General features: G+C 36.5%; 3 protein-coding genes across 5 annotated transcripts in view; 2 read left to right on the top strand and 1 right to left on the bottom strand.

The window, feature by feature from the left end:
- The first annotated feature begins 72 nt into the window (after positions 1–72).
- On the top strand, positions 73–6,822 carry LOC109059146 (protein salvador homolog 1). 2 transcript variants are annotated; one of them, XM_042769322.1, is made up of 5 exons: positions 73–330; positions 1,677–2,135; positions 4,485–4,755; positions 4,834–4,983; positions 5,696–6,822. In XM_042769322.1, exons 2-5 carry the CDS (start codon positions 1,682–1,684, stop codon positions 5,907–5,909), a joined length of 1,089 nt encoding a protein of 362 aa, XP_042625256.1. In that variant the 5' UTR covers positions 73–330; positions 1,677–1,681; the 3' UTR covers positions 5,910–6,822. The 2 variants fall into 2 exon arrangements, with proteins under 2 accessions (XP_042625256.1, XP_018931886.1); XM_019076341.2 differs by having other exon boundaries at positions 92–714.
- Positions 6,823–7,327: 505 nt separating this feature from the next.
- On the bottom strand, positions 7,328–15,573 carry LOC109059145 (atlastin-1-like). The gene is made up of 14 exons (XM_042769321.1): positions 15,397–15,573; positions 13,386–13,636; positions 13,148–13,282; positions 12,750–12,854; positions 12,612–12,662; positions 12,149–12,205; positions 11,923–12,015; positions 11,691–11,829; positions 11,431–11,558; positions 10,367–10,423; positions 10,174–10,245; positions 9,662–10,093; positions 7,976–7,990; positions 7,328–7,843 (listed from the first exon to the last, which is right to left on the bottom strand). The coding sequence occupies exons 1-14, from the start codon at positions 15,428–15,430 to the stop codon at positions 7,733–7,735; spliced, it is 1,680 nt and encodes a 559-aa protein (XP_042625255.1). The 5' UTR covers positions 15,431–15,573; the 3' UTR covers positions 7,328–7,732.
- A 575-nt stretch (positions 15,574–16,148) lies between these two features.
- The window catches only part of LOC109059144 (mitogen-activated protein kinase kinase kinase kinase 5-like), a 31,188-nt gene continuing 27,353 nt past the window's right edge, over positions 16,149–19,983 (top strand). The window contains exons 1-2 of one of the 2 annotated variants that reach the window (XM_042769319.1): positions 16,149–16,315; positions 17,016–17,197. In XM_042769319.1, the coding sequence (XP_042625253.1) occupies positions 17,090–17,197 (108 nt within the window). In that variant the 5' untranslated portion in view covers positions 16,149–16,315; positions 17,016–17,089. The remainder of the gene's footprint in view (positions 16,316–17,015; positions 17,198–19,983) is intronic. The other variant, XM_042769320.1, reaches the window with a different exon arrangement.

Raw genomic sequence — 19,983 nt, 5'->3', positions numbered from 1 at the left:
TGTCTTAGGAAAGGTCTGATCTGGGATCAGGCTGCTGTGGAGAGAGCGATCCAGAGAGTTGATCTGGGATCAGGCGAAGGAACGGTTCAATAGATTTCCACGTTATACGATAAATAAATAAACATATTTGTGTAAGCGTTGACTATGTAAGCTCTTTTTGCGATACTAGTAAAACTTCTTGAATCTAAAAATAAAGTAAGCTGATCCGAAATCAGGCAGTTGGAAGTTATGGATCCAAACAGCTGATCTGAGATCAGGTAGCGAGGAGGGTTCCAGTGAGAGCTGCTCTGGGATCAGGAGACTGAGGGTTGGGTTGGACATATTCAGCTGGTAAAAGTTTTCCTACGCTTTTCTCTGGGCGTAATTTGGACAGTGCGCGCGGGGAGCGCTAATTAATATTCGAAAAACATTCGTCATGTTCGACTAAACACTTAAAACAACGGCACGTTCGCTAAATGCAAACTAATCGCCAGAATTGTGTCGTGTTTATGTTTCCAGACTGTAACGTTAGCCATGATAACTACAAACTAGCCATTCTGCTAAACGCTCCGAAATGGACTCGGTTCTGAGTGTCAGTGCGAATCTCGATCTAATCGGTCCAGAATCGATTCGGATTAACGATGCTCTCTAGGAAGAAGAGTAAAAACGAAGCGTCCAAGCCAGCAGAAGTTCAGGGCAAATATGTGAAGAAAGAAACGTCCCCGCTTCTGAGAAGTGAGTAACTTCATTCAATCTGCCTAACAAACCCCACTAAACAGAAAACACACCACTAAATAATCTGCATTCTTAAATAATGTAGTCATTCGGCGCATTCTGGTTTATAAAACTTTTGAAAATGAAACCTAATTTAAGTGTCTGTATGTCATCATTAATTAAATTTTAAGGCTATCAGCCTAATAGACTTCTATTATAAACCTGGGAGTACTTTATTATTATTTTTTTTTAAGATAATGTGCCATATGCTTATATTTAATAGTGTAATTTAAGTGTCATTTCATATTAATATTTTGTCCACCTCTTAAAATATCAAACTTCGCTTACTTTTAAAATAAAGTATATTTTGTCACACTTTACCCTGAATTTTTTTTTACCCTGACGTTTTTAAAGGTATTTTGTAGTTATTTGAATAACACATAGTTGTGCATATATTTAATGTTGCATAGTTTTTTAATTGTAAGTAAAAGTATTGGGGCATAAGAGTACTGGACAGTAGTAATTCAAGGTACTCACAAAAACTGCGGTCAGTATAAAAATTGCAAATTAGCCACAAATGTATTTAGCATAATTCAGTCATAGACTTCTATTTGTATTGGAAAAAATTTTAGAAATCCAATTATTTTCGCCCTTATTTTTGTAAAAAAAAAAAAAAAAATTTCAAGTGGGGCTCTGTGGACATGGGAAAATAATTGTAGTCCAGTAAATCATGATGATTTAAAAATGTAAATATTCTTTTTATATTAGAAACATTATTTGGCAAAGAATTGTAATAATGATCAGTTGTGCACATCTGAAACAACTTTGTTTTGCGTCACTGTCACTATTTTCTGAATAACTGGATATAGTATTTAATGTTAGAATTTATCTTGAGCATTCTTTACAAAATAAATATTGCAGAGTATGTTTTAATCCACTTACCCCAGGTTTCTCTCTTCTGTGTCCCTCATGTTTCGTTCCAGATTTGATGCCCTCATTTATCCGGCATCCAACATTTCTTCGGCGTGAGCCCCCGTTAGTGGAGCCAGTTCCGGCCGGGGTGTCTGGTGCAGGTCCGTATTCTTCTGGCTCTGTTGGGGATGTTAGTGGCCCCAAGAGTTTCCTGCGCAACGCACCGCCACGGACCCCCCTCGAGGTGTCACGCAGGGAGAGTCATCGGCTGTCTGCCCCACCACACTTTCATCGCGATTACTCCCCTTCCTCGCCATCTTACATGAGCGATGCTGGTTCAGTTACGGAGAATGGAGACGGCGGCCCATATTACTACCCTCCAGAGCCGTACTACAATAACCAACCCAGACGAGCACGCAGACCAGACCACTTTAATGAGAACTACAGGTACTATGAGCAAAATGAACTCAACTACCCACGAAACCCAGGACAGTCCCAGACACCCCAGCCACACAGTCGCCCACCGCCAGGTGAGTAACACATCACCCCGTGTGCGTTCACACACAACCCGCACAGATTCACACGCATTATAATAGGCTCCTCATTAAATAACAAACATGACTGTCTTTCTGTACTGTAAACACACTATTTATGAGACCATATGCTGTTGACTATGAGAGCGTTCAGTCTCCTCTGTCTAAACCAGGTATTCACCCTTTTTTTTGTTAACCAAACCCTTTTGACCTTAAATACTTACTTGAAGTACCTCCTGAGATTAATTAAAATAATTTAATAGCACATTTGAACGTTCACGGTTCTTATGATGATGTCAGGTAACGGTCATGCAGTTAACATGCAGTTAAACTTTTTACTTAGTACTTTTTTATTATTTAATTTTTTTCTATTTTAAAATTCTTATTATTTATATTAGCTTTCTATAAATGCGTGAAAGCCCTGCATTTCCTTCACTAACCACAGTTTGGGAAATTCTGGTTTAGATTGTACAGTACAGGTAATAATAAGCTTTGAAAGATGTAAAGGGGTTGCAACAAAACAATATGAACACCTGTTATTATAGGGATCAATATCATTTGTGAAGGCTACAGTTATTGCAGTTATTTTTTTAATGATCTTTTTGTTGTCTGTATTCTTTAGGTTGTATGTCAGTGTAGTATAAGTTGTGTTCGGCAGTGTTTAGTACCTTGAGTGAAATGAGTGATTTGTTAGACTCCCAAAAAGGGCAAATTTAATAGGAATGTCTGTAACCTTAATAGCCCAGTTGGTTGTTGTTTTAAGATCAATAGCCTTTATGATTATGACCGCATACACATTGCCCGGCAAGACTTCATCAGAAGAATAGTGGGCCAAAAACCGAAAGTGTATGATTGGAACTGTCAAACACTAAGAAGGATTGTGTCTAAACAGCACAGAACTACTGCAGCAAAGTGACGACAAACCTGAAATATTCTCCTTGAAGACCCTTTTCTACAAAATATATAAATGGACACTTTATGGAATAATTTGCCTTGAATACAGCTTAACCAGCTAAGATGAGTGACACGACATTTTGCTGTTTTCTATTTTTGTAGTGTCATCATGCATATTCTGAAATTTACTTGGTCCTAAATCCTACATTGCATAATAAATGTATACTATGTAAATGTAAATGTATTTATATGTATGACGTGATGTTCTCTGATTAAATGAATCAGTTAGATGCAGAGGCCTCAATATATTTGCACAACTAGGCTAGACTAAAAAGGTTTGAATGTACAAAATTCATTCATTTTTTTAAGTCTAGCATAAGTGTTCAAATACTTTTGGGGGCCAGTGTCTATTAAAGGGTATATGAGTGAGGTGAATCTCTAGTGCTATTGAGCAGGAGAAGAGATGTGAAACTGTACACTGACGTCATAACACATTCCAGCTCTGACTCTCTCTCTCACACAAACACACACACCCTCACAAACATATGCTCATGATTAGAGCAGAGTGACGCAGCTTAAATTATGTCTTGATGTATATCTTGATACACTACTGTTAAAAAATTTGGGGTCTGACTCTGCAAGATTTTTATTGTTTTTCAAAGGTCTCTTGTGCTCTTATCAAAAATACAGCAAAAGTGGAATTGCCAGTCTTATATTTCAGAAGTCATTCTAATATGCTCAATTTTGTGCTGGAGACATTTCTTAATATTATTAATGTTAAAACAATTGTGCTTAACATTTTTGTGGAAACTACTGATTTTTTTTTTGATTATTTTGTTGTTAATATCTGTATGTATTTTTTTTAGATTTATTTTTTTTTTGTACCATAAACATCTTTACTGTCATTTAATATAGTATATGATATATATATATATAACACTCTAAAACATTTTAAGACAAAAAAAGTGAGTTAAGTGAATGTTTTTGAGTGATGCAAACAAGGCATTACAACAGATTTGTAAAAATGAATCAGTCTAACCAACTCTAACATCATTTTGCTATTGAAGTATAAACGAGAAATTAGATATTTACATTGTTTCTCAGTTTTATTTTGCCAGCCTTCCTCAGTACACACGTTTTCGCTCAATACACACACACTTTCTGAGCTGTCACTCTCGTGTAGTATTTCTCATTGTGTGTGAGAATGACAGAAATGTGGATTTTTCTTGGTTGCCCTCTTCCTCACCCTACACTGATGCGTTTCTTCTGGGGTTTTTTGCTTTATATTTTTGACCCTGCAGCTGTGACTTGTTTTCTCCCCATCTCTCTTTCATTTCACTCCACCTCCTTTGTGTTCAGATTGAAAATAAATACAAAATCTCATTCTAATACACACAGAAACACTTCCTGCATACAGATCTGTAATGCTTCCCGCTGTCTGTGTTTTCCTAGCAATCGGCCGTGTGCCAGCAAAGTCGGTGGGTAATCTAACGACCATGAGTGGGGAGGAGGCGGCTCTTCCTCCTGGCTGGACTGTTGATTGGACGATTCGAGGCAGAAAGTATTACATCGATCACAACACAAACACCACTCATTGGAGCCACCCGCTGGAGAGGGAGGGGCTTCCACCAGGGTGGGAGAGGGTGGAGTCAGCTGAGTTTGGAGTGTATTATGTTGATCACATCAACAAATGTGCCCAGTACAGACACCCCTGTGCTCCCAGGTGAGTGACGAGACGTTCCAGTACATTCTGAGACTTTTTGGTGCCATTTTGTATCTAAAATACTCTGTTTTCGCTCAGTGTTCCACGTTATGACCAGCCCCCTCCCCCACCAGTCACCTACCAGCCCCGCCCACCAGAACGCAACCAGCCCGTACTGGTGCCAGCAAACCCGTATCACACAGCTGAGATCCCAGACTGGCTGCAGGTGTATGCCAGAGCCCCGCTAAAGTAAGTTTCACACACTGTCAGACTCTAAAACTATCACATACACTCTAGTCTGCGTCATAGACGGGTGCTTCGGTGTAGGCAGCTTCATTGATTGTAATAGGAGTGCTTTCATTTTGATGCATCAACCCACACCGCATGTGTCCATTGTTGGCATGATGTAACTGTAGTTTACTAGTTGCATTAATATAGAATTCAGCTGATGTGCAGTCACAGGTATGCAGCTATGTATATAAGCTATTTGTTTGGGACTTAAAACACAACTCTTCTAATTATATATTTATAATTTATTATTAGTATTTTGAGTTTTATATATATATAAATGAAAAGTTACATGATATACAGTGTTATTTTAGTATTATTAATACTATACTTTTATTATTATATATTATTATTATAGTAAGTATTAGTATTTTGAATACTAATTATATTTTAGGTCTTGGTCTTGATTTAGCTGCTTTTCCAGTCTGAGCATCTGAAAATTACCCAAAACCCTTCTAAAACCAGACAAGAGACCAGTGCTGGGAGACTAGCATTCCAGTTAAGGCTATGTTTTTTTCAGAGGCGACATCAGCCAGAAGAGTTCTTGCTTGAAAGTTTTATTTCATTTCATTTTTACATCAGAGGTTGTAAACTGGCTATAATGATGGGGTCTGGTAAAGGCCAATGCCATTGACCTTCAGTCATATTAGTGTGTGTTTGTGCTTTGTCTCAGGTATGACCACATCCTGAAGTGGGAACTCTTCCAGTTAATGGATCTGGACACGTATCAGGGGATGCTGAAGCTGCTCTTCATGAAGGAGCTGGAGTGCATCGTTAAATCCTATGAAGCATATCGACAAGCGCTGCTCAGCGAACTCGACACGTGCAAACAGCGGCAGCAGTGGTATGCCCAACAACCAGCCAAAAACTTCCCTCCTAACATGTGACTTGTATAAGACATACCCAAAGTCCATCGTTATCAGTGCCTTAGCTGCTGTTGCAGACTCTCATTTATTTCCTCAAACGGCTCCAAATATAAGCCCAAAGAGAGACACCACATAAAGCCTGTTGGGAACTTTACACTATTACTCCTATATATCGTATCAGCCATAATACAAGTCTATTCTTGGTTTGACTGTTGTGAATGTGTTAGCCCATGTTGAAAGTGTGTGTTTCTTTGTGCATGTCAGGACTGTCAGGACTCACTCCTTCTGCATTGTGTTTTTGGACAATCACAACTATCAGTTATCAGTGTTTTAATGTTTAATCAGACTCATATTTTCAATTATAGTTTTGTTTTTAGGGTGAATCTCATCTAAAAAAAAAAAAAATCTTATCCAGGTCACATTTCACCAAAAAAAATTAAAAAATTATTGGATTTATAGTTAAAAGAAAAAGAAAATATGCTTAAAGAAAATGAAGCTTGATTTAGGGTTATGTAAATCAGCATAAATGAATGGTTTTACATCAAATACGATCATGATGTATACTTTACAGTTATAAAAAATAGCAAAAATCACTAGTTTTTTGTTTGTTTTTTTGCATTATTTATACTGATAATGAAAGTAATGCAATAATCTACACGGTGCTTTATTTTCTTCAAGTAAAATAAATGTTTTTGTTTCTTGTGATTTCTGGCATGGTGAAATTTGACTTGGGCATTTCTTTGAGGTTCATCCTTTAAGGTTTAGGTGGATTCTTTTTTTTTAAGGGATTTGCTGCTTATATTTAAAGGTGAAAATTTCACTTTGTATGAAGCGTTTGAGCCTGTGACATTTGTCTTTTTTGTTTTTTCAGTTATAATGACTGTAAAATCTATTTTGAGCATCAACACTAAATAAACCAGGACCTTGTATTGTGTGTGTGTGTGTGTGTGTGTGTGTGTGTGTGAGAGAGAGAGAGAGAGAGAGATGAAACCAAGTATTACCGCTCAAAATGCCAATCCTTAGTAGCATCACAAAGGAATCATCTGGGGCCTAAAATTCCTAAATTGAAAGTGAGGGGGAAAAAATTGAGATTCATGAAAGCAAAAACTGCCATGAAAAAATTTAGCATACTAACTTTTTGCACTCATGCCAGTAAATTTATTATACTATAAACGTCAGATTTTCTTGGTGATTTTCTGTTATGGAAACACTTGGCAAATGGTATTTTCCCATTAAAATAGACAGGAACTGCAAATAGCAGCCCAGGAGCTCTACTGTGATTACCATTGAGTGGAGCAAATGTGCAGGTTCTCTCAGAGTATTTTTTTTTTTTCAGGTTTTATGCCTCTGAAAATGGACAATGATACTGCCCCAAATATGATGGGATGGAAGGTGAAATCACTTCAACACATTGTTCAGTCCATGATAATGACTAATACTTGTGTTTTTAAACATTTAGTGTTTTATTCCCTTATAAATAGCACTGAACTCAACATACGACATCCATTACAAAATAAGAACAGACTGCTTTCATGTGAGTGTCAGAGAGTATCAGGATTTACAGTGAAAAGATGTACTGTCAGAACTAATACTGTGATCTTCTAATCCAGGCGCAAGTGATGTAGTCAGACTGAATCGTTTGAGACCCTTTTCAGTCTGATTCTTCACACCGACGTCCTCACCGTCTGACCATGGGCCTGAACTGTAGGTGCAGGATGTTGCTGTGGTGGGTGATTGTAGCGATATGTTCCTGTTGTAGTGCCAAACAGTCTTGCGTATCTTTCTCTCTCTGACTACGCTCCACTGTCACTGTCCACAGTGCGTCTGTGTGAAACCGTGGGGGGTCAGTTTTGTTTCTTGTTCTGCTCAGGCTGTTGGTCAGTCTGGTGTCCAGGGAAGGCGTGATTACACAACTGCCTGTGGTTTGCCGCTACACTGTACAGCTTATACAGAGCCTAAGAGAGCCAACAGAAAGATACAACATGTTAATGTGAGATCTCACTTTATGGTTGTAAGATGTTGTGAAATTGTGTTTATGCCTAAATAGTGTGTTCAGGTGTGTGCAGGTACAGTAAACCCCCTCTTACCTCATTTGTGCTTCCCTAAAACAAAGAAATGAGGAATACAGTTACTAAATTTGTAGTAAAAATGTGACCTAATTTTATCACACACACACACACATATATATATATTCCTGTTCCTGTGGCTCAGTGGTAGAGCATTGTGTTAGCAGCGCAAAAGGTTGTGGGTTAGATTCCCAGGGAACACACATGGTAAAAAAAAATGTATAGCCTGAATGCACTGTAAGTCGCTTTGGATAAAAGCATCTGCAAAATGCATAAATGTAAATATATATATCTATATTTTTGTGTGTATATGTATGAACTTTTAATTCATCAAAGATTTTACAATTTTATTTCTTATCTATATTTTGAAGAATTTCAAAGAGTACAGAGGGTTTTTTTCATGCATCATTTGCCTGAAACATTTTAAGTAAACATTTTAATCCACAAAAACAAGGTGATCAAACTCTTTCATTGACATAAATGAGAAAGTTGTTTTTATATATATATATAGATAGATATACACACATACACACACACACACACACCATTATACGACATATAAATTAGGATTTTTTTTAAATTTATTTCTTTATTTTATGAATTATTATTATTATATATGCCGTGTGTATACACTACCATTCAAAGATTTGGGGTAAGTAAGATTTTTTCTTAAAGAAATTAATACTTTTATTTAGCAATGACTTACTGAAATTGATTGAAAAGTGACAGTAAATAATTAAATACAGTAAATACAAAATTTTATTTCAAATTGACGCGTTTTTTGTTGTTGTTGTTTTTGCGATCCATTCATCAAAGAATCCTGAAAAAAAATCTTTACGGTTTACACAAAAATATTAAGCTGCACAACTTCAATATTGATAATAATATAAAACATTTCTTAAGCACCAATTCAGCATATTATAAAATGATTTCTGAAGGATCGTGTGACACTGAAGACTGGAGTAATGCCTGCTGAAAAACATCTAAATGCTTATTTGTTTTTGAAGTTCAGTAAGTTTTTATTTCCTCTTTTACTTCCTCTTTGAACTGTTGAGAACAGTTTCTTCCCTCAGGCAATCCATCTCATGAACAATTAACTTTACAATAAACATGTAACTCACAACACTGTTTATGCATTTATTTATTTAACACACCATGATTATGGGCATTTCCTAGCATTTGTACATAACACACCTGTACACACAAATACCATCTATTGTCTATTTTGTATATTGTGCCTTTCTACCAAAATGTGTTGTATATGGCTATTTCCTAAAAAAAAAAAAAACGTGACAGTAAGAAGTCGTGGGGGGAAGTCGTGGCCTAATGGTTAGAGAGTTTGACTCCTAACCCTAAGGTTGTGGGTTCGAGTCTCGGGCAGGCAATACCACAACTGAGGTGCCCTTGAGCAAGGCACCAAACCCCCAACTGCTCCCCGGGTGCCACAGCATAAATGGCTGCCCACTGCTCCGGGTGTGTGTTCACAGTGTGAGTGTGTGTGTGTGTGCACTTTGGATGGGTTAAATGCAGAGCACGAATTCTGAGTATGGGTCGCCATACTTGGCTGTATGTCACATCACTTTCATTTTCTATTATTTATTCCGCTTTTATTATCTGTATCTGTCATTCTGTGGAAGCTACTTTCACCATAAACAAACCTAGCAATAAAGCTCTTTCTGATCCTGATTCTGAAATGTTGTGTTTTACCTGATCCCACAGCGCTCCGGCCACCTGATCAATGACGGCGCCCAGTTCTCTGTATTCTCCTGAGTAGCGGATGTACGCCCAGGTGCACAGAGTGATGAGTGCGAAGCCCAACACCATGTTGCAGATGCTTGCGATGATGTCAACCCCCACGAACCCCGTGATCCCTGCGGCCACATACATCACAAAGATCACCACGAACAGCGTTGCGGGTGTTCGTGCCGCGTGGAAGATGTTCTTGGAGTCATTGTGTTTGATGTACTGCACAAACAGCTCGTCGATCTCCGCCTCCAGCTGCAGCAGGTAACGCCGGCTGAACTCCTCTCCACCCATTTTCTTCACGCTGCGAAACAATGTCAATGCCTCCTCACGGATTTTTAAGTGACGCGCCTGCAGCTCGCTCGGTGCAAGGAAAGGCCGATCTCCTCCGCTCACCTGTACCGTAAAACAAATTTTATGAAGATGAGTCACATTTATACCATGAGAAGTCAGCTGTTTATAGCTGTCACACTCACCTCCTCCATCTTCCTGTTGTATAGATCTTTAGCTGCAGCCACTGCGGCCAGATTATTTGCTTCCGCTGTAGCCTGTGCATACAAACACACCCTAACCCTGTCACACTGTATGATGCTATTAGCTCTTGGGTGTATTTACGGTATGTCAGGCTGTGGATGTGCAACGTGTGTGCTAAAGGTTAAGAGGTCATACCTGTAACATGGATTTCGGATGTGGCAGCTCCTCTCCCTGATAAATCTTGATATATGCCTAAAATCATAAACGGCTGCTCAGTTTACTTCAAGAATTCAAAATATCAAATTGTACTGTAACAATTCTAAACTAAATAAAAATGACTTTATATATATATTTTTTTTTTCATTATTATTATTGGATATATTGTTACCATATTGGTTGAAGATTTTTTATTTACTGATCTCATCTGATATTTCCTCTGTTTTTACAATCAGATTACCACTGCCTCATTTAACACCGTTAAATATAATGTCTAGCAAATATTAAAAAAATCCATTTTTCAAACTGTACTATACTTTATACAGTAAAGGCATGTTGCGATGCCTAAATTCACTTTAAAGAATTAATTTTAGTTTTTAGTGTTTTATTTTTGTTACACTAATGTAACAAATTTGCTTCACTTATTTTTTTTATGGTTCTTCTGTAATTCTGTGGTACTTATTATTATTGCCCTATTTATTTTCACATAGCATCAATATTTTGGTAAATATTTAGGTCAGGTCAATTTTAGAACTATCATTAATTATGAAACAGTGGTTAAGCACAGATAAGTTTTTGTACTATTTTACATGTTTTTTAAAGATATTTTCCTTTTGCAAGAATGCCAACATTCTAGAAGTTTCTGTAACATTCTGGAATATTCTAGGGCTTTTTGAATTACAGAACATTGCGGGACTAGTTATAAAAGCCAAATTTCATCCAACTTTTCTGAAGTTTTGGACGACTCACTTTTGGTAGCTGTTTAACTGTTGTTAGCTTAGTATTATGCATGTACCATGTCATTTTTATGCATAAGTAATAACAGATTAGCTTATATAAGTGATCAAATTGTTTTAGTTTTTATGAACACTGTTAATGATACACAAAACATAAAATATTACTATTGGCCTGCTATTAATAAAAAATATTTTTAAAGTTATCAGACAGATTTTTAATACTGGTGCATTCTCAATAAACATATTGGTTGGTAAATTCATATTTTATTCCTAGTAGTGGTGATTTTACCTCAAACAAACTATTACCTTGAAGTACTCCAGAAGTCCACGGCAGGTGATTTTGCTTCCGTTTATCTCTTTTACATCCAGGTTTTTGGGGCATAGTAACCACAGAACAAGCACTTGTAGATTATTGATAAACTCTTGATCGATCTCTGAAACACATGATTGGAAACAGGTGTCTTTCTACACTGTTTTTGTACTTCACAGTCTAAGGACGCCAACATAGTTTCCACATATATGAGCTCAGCTACAATCTACTGATTAGTGTACATCTGTAGACATACCCTTCAATCTGCCGTCAAAGTGTGGGTTTGTGGCCACCTTGAGTCCCGGGTGTGGCATGAGGAAGCAGGAGATGTTGGTGAAGCAGGAATGGATGTGTTTCCTCACGTTCTGCAGCTCCTCATGTTGATTCTCTGAGATCTACACAGAAACACACATTGTGGTGGTTCTATTTGAATGATTTCAGGATTTTCATGTTAGCCCTTCCAGATTTCCTTATATTAACCTACTGACCTTTAATCTTTTTTCCAGAAATTTCATTCCTCCTTCCTGTCCATAGGGAAACTCATATGGAAAGCTCCAGTCCCGCACCAGAAAGATCATTGACTAGTGAAATAACACATACCACATGAGTAGTTATGGTCATTTATAGTAATGTAATGAAAAAGCATTTCATAATGACAGTTTTAATGAAGAACAGTCGGTTTCAGAATGAAACTACAAAAAGTTTTAAAAATACCTGAAATGGTTTGAGGAATGTTTCTTCCATGGCCAGTCTACCATATTCAGTGAAAAGCTATAAAGGTCAACAAAAACATTTTTTTTTTTTTTTTTTTTTTTACGCAAACACATTTTATTATAGTAATCCATTTTTGCTTTTTCACAGTACAAAAACAAAAAACTGCACTCTTAATAAATGTCCTTTCAAGATATTTATTAATTTCATACCTGCGGCTTTTCTGTATACCATTCAAAAAATGATGGCGTACAAGCTTGTCAAGTTTATCTAATTTCAAGAATAAACCTGGAATTGCCATTCTTATTTTATAATGTTGATTATATTATCTTTTTGTAATTACACAGCACTTTTTGGTACACTCTGTTTTGCTTTATAAATAATTTTTAATAGTCATTAAAAAGTCTGATAAGATAACTACTACAGTTCAGCAGCATTGCGGGTGGTAAAATGAGTGTCGCTATACCTGCAGATGCTGAAGATCATCTTCCTGGACATTCTGAGATATGTTATACACTTAAAAAAGAAAAGATGAGATCAAGGTCCCATTCAGTTACACTGAAAACACGGTCACGGTTTATTGGGAGGGATATTTGTGTACTACCTGCATAGAGCTGATCATGGTACTGAGGGCAAATACAGTAGCTGAGTCACGGAGAGTGGACTGGCTGTCAAAGGTCCCCTGTGTGTCCATTAGCAGCACTGCCACCTAAGGGAAAAACAGCAAAATGCATTTCTACTACATTCATGTATAGTGGAGCTGTTTCATTTTCACATTCAGGGCTGAGTTACAAGCTCTGTCTTACATAAATATGTTTGATTATAGATTCACTCAAGTCATGCGAGTGAGTATACTCTACCATCACATTTTAAAATATATGAAATAGGAAAGTTATTTTTAATTGTAATAATACTTCACAGTATTACTGTTTTACCATATTTCTGATTAAATAAATGCAGCCTTGGTAAGCATCTTTCCTTGGTGAGACTTCTTTATCTTACCTTGCTACCATCTGGTTTGTCCACCAGGAAGACTTGACTCCAGATCTGAATGCCAGTGGTCTCCCGCTCTGACCCTCCTCTCCATGAGAATCCCGTCAGCGGCTCGTCCGGGTCTCCCAGCCACTCATCACTGGCCTGAATGCAAACACACATATTACAGATGACACAAACTTAAAACAAGAAACTGATTGTGATTTGGAACTAGTCTGAGAGCAATAATACTGTATTTCTATCTCACCTGGCTGTACATGTAACGCAGCATGAAGTCCATGAGGAAGGATTTGCCCTTGCGGAAGGCTCCTGCCACAGAGATGGCCACCACCTCTCTGTCTCTGACCTCTTCGGCCAGCAGGATCTTACAGAGTGCAGCCTCATCCAGCTCAAACGTGTGGTCGTCTTTCACCACCAACACCTGCACGGGACGTGCCCGTCCATCTGTCTCCTCCTCCTCTGAACTCCAGTCATACACGTTTTTATCCACAAAAGACCCTGAACACAACCACATTTAAATGTTATTTCTGCAATTGCAATGACTGTCAAAGTGGTAACTTGTAACCATAGACATAATCTTCAGCAATGTATGCAAAACACAGCCGACAGAGACACCTGTAAAGTACTGTTAATGTTCTTAAACCTGCTGGTTTTAAATGCAGTGCTCTATATGGATCATAATGTATGAGTTGTACTGATACCTCAATATCAAAAGACCAAAAAAGTGACAGTCTGTTTGTTAGTACACTGTCGTCCATTGTTATTTTAGTATTATTTGTATAATATTTTATATTAATATTTTGAATTTGCTTTTATTTGTATTTTTTTTGTTTTCATTTTCATATTTTTTTGTAATAAGTCATTTTAATATGTCTTAGTCATTTTATTATTATTATTCTTTTTCATTCATTTTTATTTCAGTTTATAGTTATTTAAATGTTTTATGTTTACACATAATTTCAACTTTTTAACTAACACAAATGTTTTTAATAGTTAGTTCAGTTACCAATAATAACTCTGGTTGGGTGTGTGTGGGAAACAGCATTTTTTTGTGAATTAATGGAGCATTAATGTCACATTATGCTTAAGATAATCATCTATTTGATATCAAATGAAGCCTAAATCCACATCAGAGACAAGTGATCATAAGACAAATGTTATGGAAGAATATTTTAGTTGCCCAAGATCAAATCTCTCTTTTCTCAATCTAACATTCTCCTGGGAGAAACTGTGGAGTCATGTTTTAGTAAGGCTTAATGTAGCAGACCGTCCTAATGGAGCTTTAGTGATGATCTTAACCTCTGTCATCAAGGATCTGCCCTCAAACTGATGCATTTGTCAAGCTTTTCTTACATGCAGCTGAACAGTGAAGGATATTGACAGGGGAATTAGAACATTTCTAACATTAGATATTTTCAACCAGGGCTAATTCAGATTATAAGGATGTGATGAAGCTGTTCATAGCATTGCATTTACACTTCTGCCATTGGTCAGCACCAAAGCAACCCCAATACTATCCCAACACTATAAATTATTTACATTCAAATTACCTTGTAGAGCTCTCTATCTCTCCTGTTCTCTCTCTCTTGCTATCTACCATGTCATATTCACCTGCTCAGGCCTGTTAAGAGCAGCAAACATTCATATGGCTACCATGTATATTATATAAACCAGCATCTCCATGCAAGGCCTGGTAGCAGATGTACAGAGCTCTGCTTATGTGGGTCACTGCTGGCATCAATGCACAGCACTTCACACACAGTCAGATCACTTCTGATTTTAGAAAAACAGAAGAACTGCGACGTGTGATCTAATCAATTCAACTGAAACATCAGTCTCAATAACACAAAGATGTATTATTTAAAAAAAATAAAGCATATTATTGACTGAAATTTGTGAGAAATGGGTGGGTGCATTTTATAAACGACCACCAATTTGTGTTTCCACAGACATTAAACCTACAATAGCGCAAATTTCACATTGCTTTTAAATATAGACAGCCTATTACTGCAGTAAAACAGCTGTCATCACAGACACACGCACAGATACAGGGCGGAACAGGGCTGTGGTCCGGACCAAATCAGCTGATTTGGGCAGAGGAAAAGCATTGTTTTGTTTGTGTTTACTTGTGTGTGTTCCTTAACATACAGACAGAGTGTCTATGTAACAGCATCCTCATAATTTACAGAATCGCACAATAACCCGTCTCGTAGTGTGTCTCACGTCTGGGTGGTTTATTATATTAAATATGGACTTACCCCAGCTGTCTCTGTCCTTTTTGTCTCGCGCCATGTCGCACTGGGTGTTTTGTTCAGAATTCGAGTCGGCTCGGTTCTAAACAGCGATCATGAGACGAATGCGATGCTGGAAATCAGCAGGCTGTGATGGAGGCTCATTCTCATCTGAAACGAATGTGTAGCGCACCATTAGATCGCCTGGTGGCGCTGTGGGACGCTCGGGTGGTAAACATCTATAATGTAATAACTTAAAGAGATGCTCCACCCCAGAAAGAACATTTTGTCATTAATCGCGTACTCCCATGTCGTTCCAAACCATAATAATAATAGATTAATAATAGAATATTTGCTTTTAATCGTACAAATGTCTCCAAAAATACATACATTGATTTATAACACTGATTTTATGTTTATTTAATATACTCACTCGGACTGCGAATTTGCAAATAACTGTGAACGGTTTGGTCTAATAATCATTAAAAAAGAATAATATTCATACGCTTCGTAAAAGATATATACATCTTACACATGAAAACACCAAAAATAAATAACACCAGTTATTTATTTTATATATTGTTTTAATTATTTATTTCTCACTATAAATATTGACTGCAACTGTTGTCTAACCAGATACTATTTTGTCTCTACAATGGTACCATTATTGCTCACATAAATTCACATGAAATTCAGTGAGTGAATTAAAGTGAAAGAGATATTGTGTAATGTTTAACACTGTGTTTGCTTTTATATATTATGTTTGCTTTTCTGTGCGTGCGTGCGTGCGCGCGTGTGTGGTCTGGTGAACTGTCTCCAGTTGGAAGTTAGTTTGCGCTTCTCTCTGTTCCTGTTTGGATGGTTATTTCGACGCAAATGAACTTCGGCATTTAGGAAAACTTTAAATCTTCATGAGTTCCGAGGACTAAGATTAATCGCACAAATGGTGAAGTTTCTGAATTTAAGTTATTTATTTTGTGTTCTAGTTTGACGCTGTTGATAGCATTAGCATTAGCTTTGGCTGATCTAACGTTACCAGAGCGAGAGGCACTTAAAACACTCACCAGATAAATGCAACTATATATCTGTAAAAACTGGGTTATGAACATCGTTGTGTATTTATATTTTGTCTTTAAAAATGAAGTTTAAAACTGAAGTGATTATGTGAGATTAGTTAGCAGAAGTTAGCTGAGTTAGCTCTACACACGGAGATTCAGACAGAAAATGAACTTTAATTATTAAAACATTAAACAAAAAAAGTTAAACTCTCTTTCTTACAGTGAGGGCGAAACTTTTAAAAACAAACCACCTGTTTTGGACAGTTAACGCTTCCTGACACCCGTCAATAATTTTGACGTGTCCAAATGACATATGATACAAATGAATGCACAGCTTAAAATCTCCTATATTGTATTTTAAAAATATATGTTTTTAAAATGAAGAAACATCTGCACCAATTACACTATTAAAAGCAGGTATAGTTTGCTAACAGATGTATTTGCTGAAAAAGTTTTTATAAAAAGGCTGTCTATCTTTCTATCTGTAAACCTGTCTCTCTGTCTCTAAGCCTGTTTGTCTGTCTGTCAGTTTAATCGTAGGTTTGCTGTTATTAATCACATTATGTTCTGGTTTCTGTTATTTTTCAGGGGGATGTGGACTGCAGGTCTGTTGTAAAACTGAATCTGGGTCATTAAAGTTGTAAATCCTCCAGTCCGACAGCATGGATCCGCTGGGCCGGTCCGGAGGGGAGATTCAGCGCAGAAACCCACAGCATGACTTTGAGCTGATCCAGAGAGTTGGCAGCGGGACCTATGGAGACGTGTATAAGGTACCGGACCCATTATACCATGGAGTCATGAGACAACTCTATTATATGTCTCCTTTAGCGCAGATAGTAAAATCCTAATGGATATATATATATATATATATATATATATATATATATATATATATATATATATATATATATATATATATATATATATATGGAGATATATATATATATATATATATATATATATATATATATATAAAACAGCTGTAACGTAATGTAATTTTTTTAAAGAAGTCTCTTCTGTTCATCAAGGCTGCATTTATTTGATCAAAAATACAGAAAAAAAACAGTAATATTGTGAATTTTTATTGCAATTTTTTTTAATGTACTTTAAAATATAATTTATTTCTTTGAGGCAAAGCTGAATTTTCATCGGCATCATTACTACAGTCTTCAGTGTCACAGGATCCTTCAGAAATCATTCTAATATTCCAATATTGGAAGCGGTTTTGCTGCTAATTTTTTTTTGGAACCTGTGATACTTGTTTTTCATGATTCTTTGATGAATAAAAAGTTAAAAAGAACTGCATTTATTCAAGATATAAATCTTTTGTTACAATATACACTACCGTTCAAAAGTTTGGGGTCAGTAATTGTATTTATTTAAAAAAAAAATTTTTTTTAAGAAATTATTGCTTTTATTCAGCAAGGATGTTAAATTGATAAAAAAGTGTTGTTAGAAAAGATTTCTATTTTAAATAAATGCTGTTCTTTTTAACTTTATTCATCAAAGAATCCTGAAAAACAAGTATCACAGGTTCCAAAAAATATTAAGCATCACAGTTGTTTCCAACATTGATAATAAATCACAAATCTGCATATTAGAATGATTTCTGAAGGATCATGAGACACTGAAGAAACTAGTAATGGCTGATAAAAATTCAGCTTAGCATCACAGAAATAAAATATATTTTCAAGTATATTAAGATGGAAAACCATCATTTTAAATGGTTATAATATTTTACAGTATTCCTGTTTTTTTTCTGTTTTTTTGGTCAAATAAATGCAGCCTTACTGAGCAGAAGAATACATATTTAAAACATCTTAATGATCCCAAACTTTTTTTCAGGAGTGTGTGTGTATAGTTAATATTACTTTTCAATTTTAGCCAGTAATAGTTTGTTAATATGATTATGTGGTTGTAATATTTCCGTGTTGGGTCTGGATTTTTACTAGGAGTCATCAGCCTCAGGCACTTTGGTCGCCATTTGCATACAGAGGGTTATCTATATGAGCTGTAGCAAGATAAATGAATAATGTATTTATTTAGTTATTAATATTGTTAGTTTTGAGCTGTTTTTAGGAAGTGTGGCAGGTCACATTCATGAAATGTCTGTCATACCACACATGGAATATGTCTGGCAAGATTTAAAGCTCTGAATATAAAGAGACTCATTTCTGACCGTGCGTTATCTCGGCATGAGTTCATTTACTGCCTTTCCAAATCCCTCGAGAAAAGGGCCATATAAGGTCAGAAAATGTCTCGGTAGCAGCTCCTGTGAAAAGAATAACATTTCATTGTATTAATGACATATGTGGTTAGTTGTTTCTAGGGCTGTGACAGTGGCAGATTTTTAACACCGCAGTGGTAAATATCTGCCACTGTCACAGCCCTAGAAACAACCATCCACATATGTCATTAATACACCGGACACTCATGACACAGAGTTCAAATGTCCAGTGTAGACACAAGACAAAGCTGTTGCGATGCGGTGTTGTGCCCGGTGTAGACATGGTTTACTGAAAAAAGCCTTGTCCGTTTGGGAAGGTGCGCATGCAGTCAGTGGAAGCTCACAAAACGGAGCCAGGGAACTTGAAGACACTTGTACAAATGCGGATGGGTGACATGAAAGGAGATGGCTCCAGATCGACGATGTATTATTTGGCTTCCCAACAAGGTCAATCGCCCAACACAAAATCAATTTGCTGAATGCATAAACTATTTGTTCCTGCGCTAAAACCTGCCAATCTAAAGGAAACGCTGTTTGAGATAATTTGTAAGTTACCATAGACTTAAAGTCTAAATAAAACAATTTGCAACAATTACTGTTAATACACTTGTATACAAAACAAGTGTGCGTAGAGTGCGTGATGTCACGTGCACTCCCGCCGGTGGCAGTGGACAACTGCGGTGGCAACCAACCACCACGGTGACGTGGTTGTCAAGGCGACCATCACAGCCCTAGCTGTTACCATGAAAAGAACAGTTTGGTTTGAACTTTATTATGTAAGTAGACCTAGCGAATACTCCTGTGAAGTTTTCTATAGTGTCTTTTGTAGTTAAAAAACAAAAAGCTGATGGAAACCATTAGGAAATTAAATTTTTAGGTGATGCAGTTAGTGGCAAGCATCACTATTATTATTATCATTATTATTATTGCTGCTCATACTTGAGTAATAGATTTAAACAAACCAATAATCCTTAATATTGAACTTCAACAAATAACTTGTCCAGTTTTTTACACATGCAAACACAACTCTTCAGAAAATGTTAATACTTGGTTTATTCTGGCTAAAAGCTGAATTAATCTTTTTGAGTTTTGTTCATACATTTTGTTAAGAAATAAAGTAGAAATATTTGAAAATGAAAAGGGCATTTGGGATCTGTGAGTTCTTGATCTGAATGAGATTCATTAAAAAAAATCTTACTGAGTCTGAGTGCAACATTATTGTTTAATTTGTTTATTTGCAGACTAAACACACACACATTTTGTCCCCAAAGGATTTGGATGTAGCCAGCGGTCTGGGAGTGCTTGGAAATCTGGTGAATGTTGTAGTTT

Source organism: Cyprinus carpio, chromosome A13 (genome assembly GCF_018340385.1).
Source record: "Cyprinus carpio isolate SPL01 chromosome A13, ASM1834038v1, whole genome shotgun sequence".
Lineage (NCBI taxonomy): Eukaryota > Metazoa > Chordata > Actinopteri > Cypriniformes > Cyprinidae > Cyprinus > Cyprinus carpio.
Note: the sequence above shows the minus strand (reverse complement) of the source record. Positions and strands in the feature narration are given on the sequence as shown.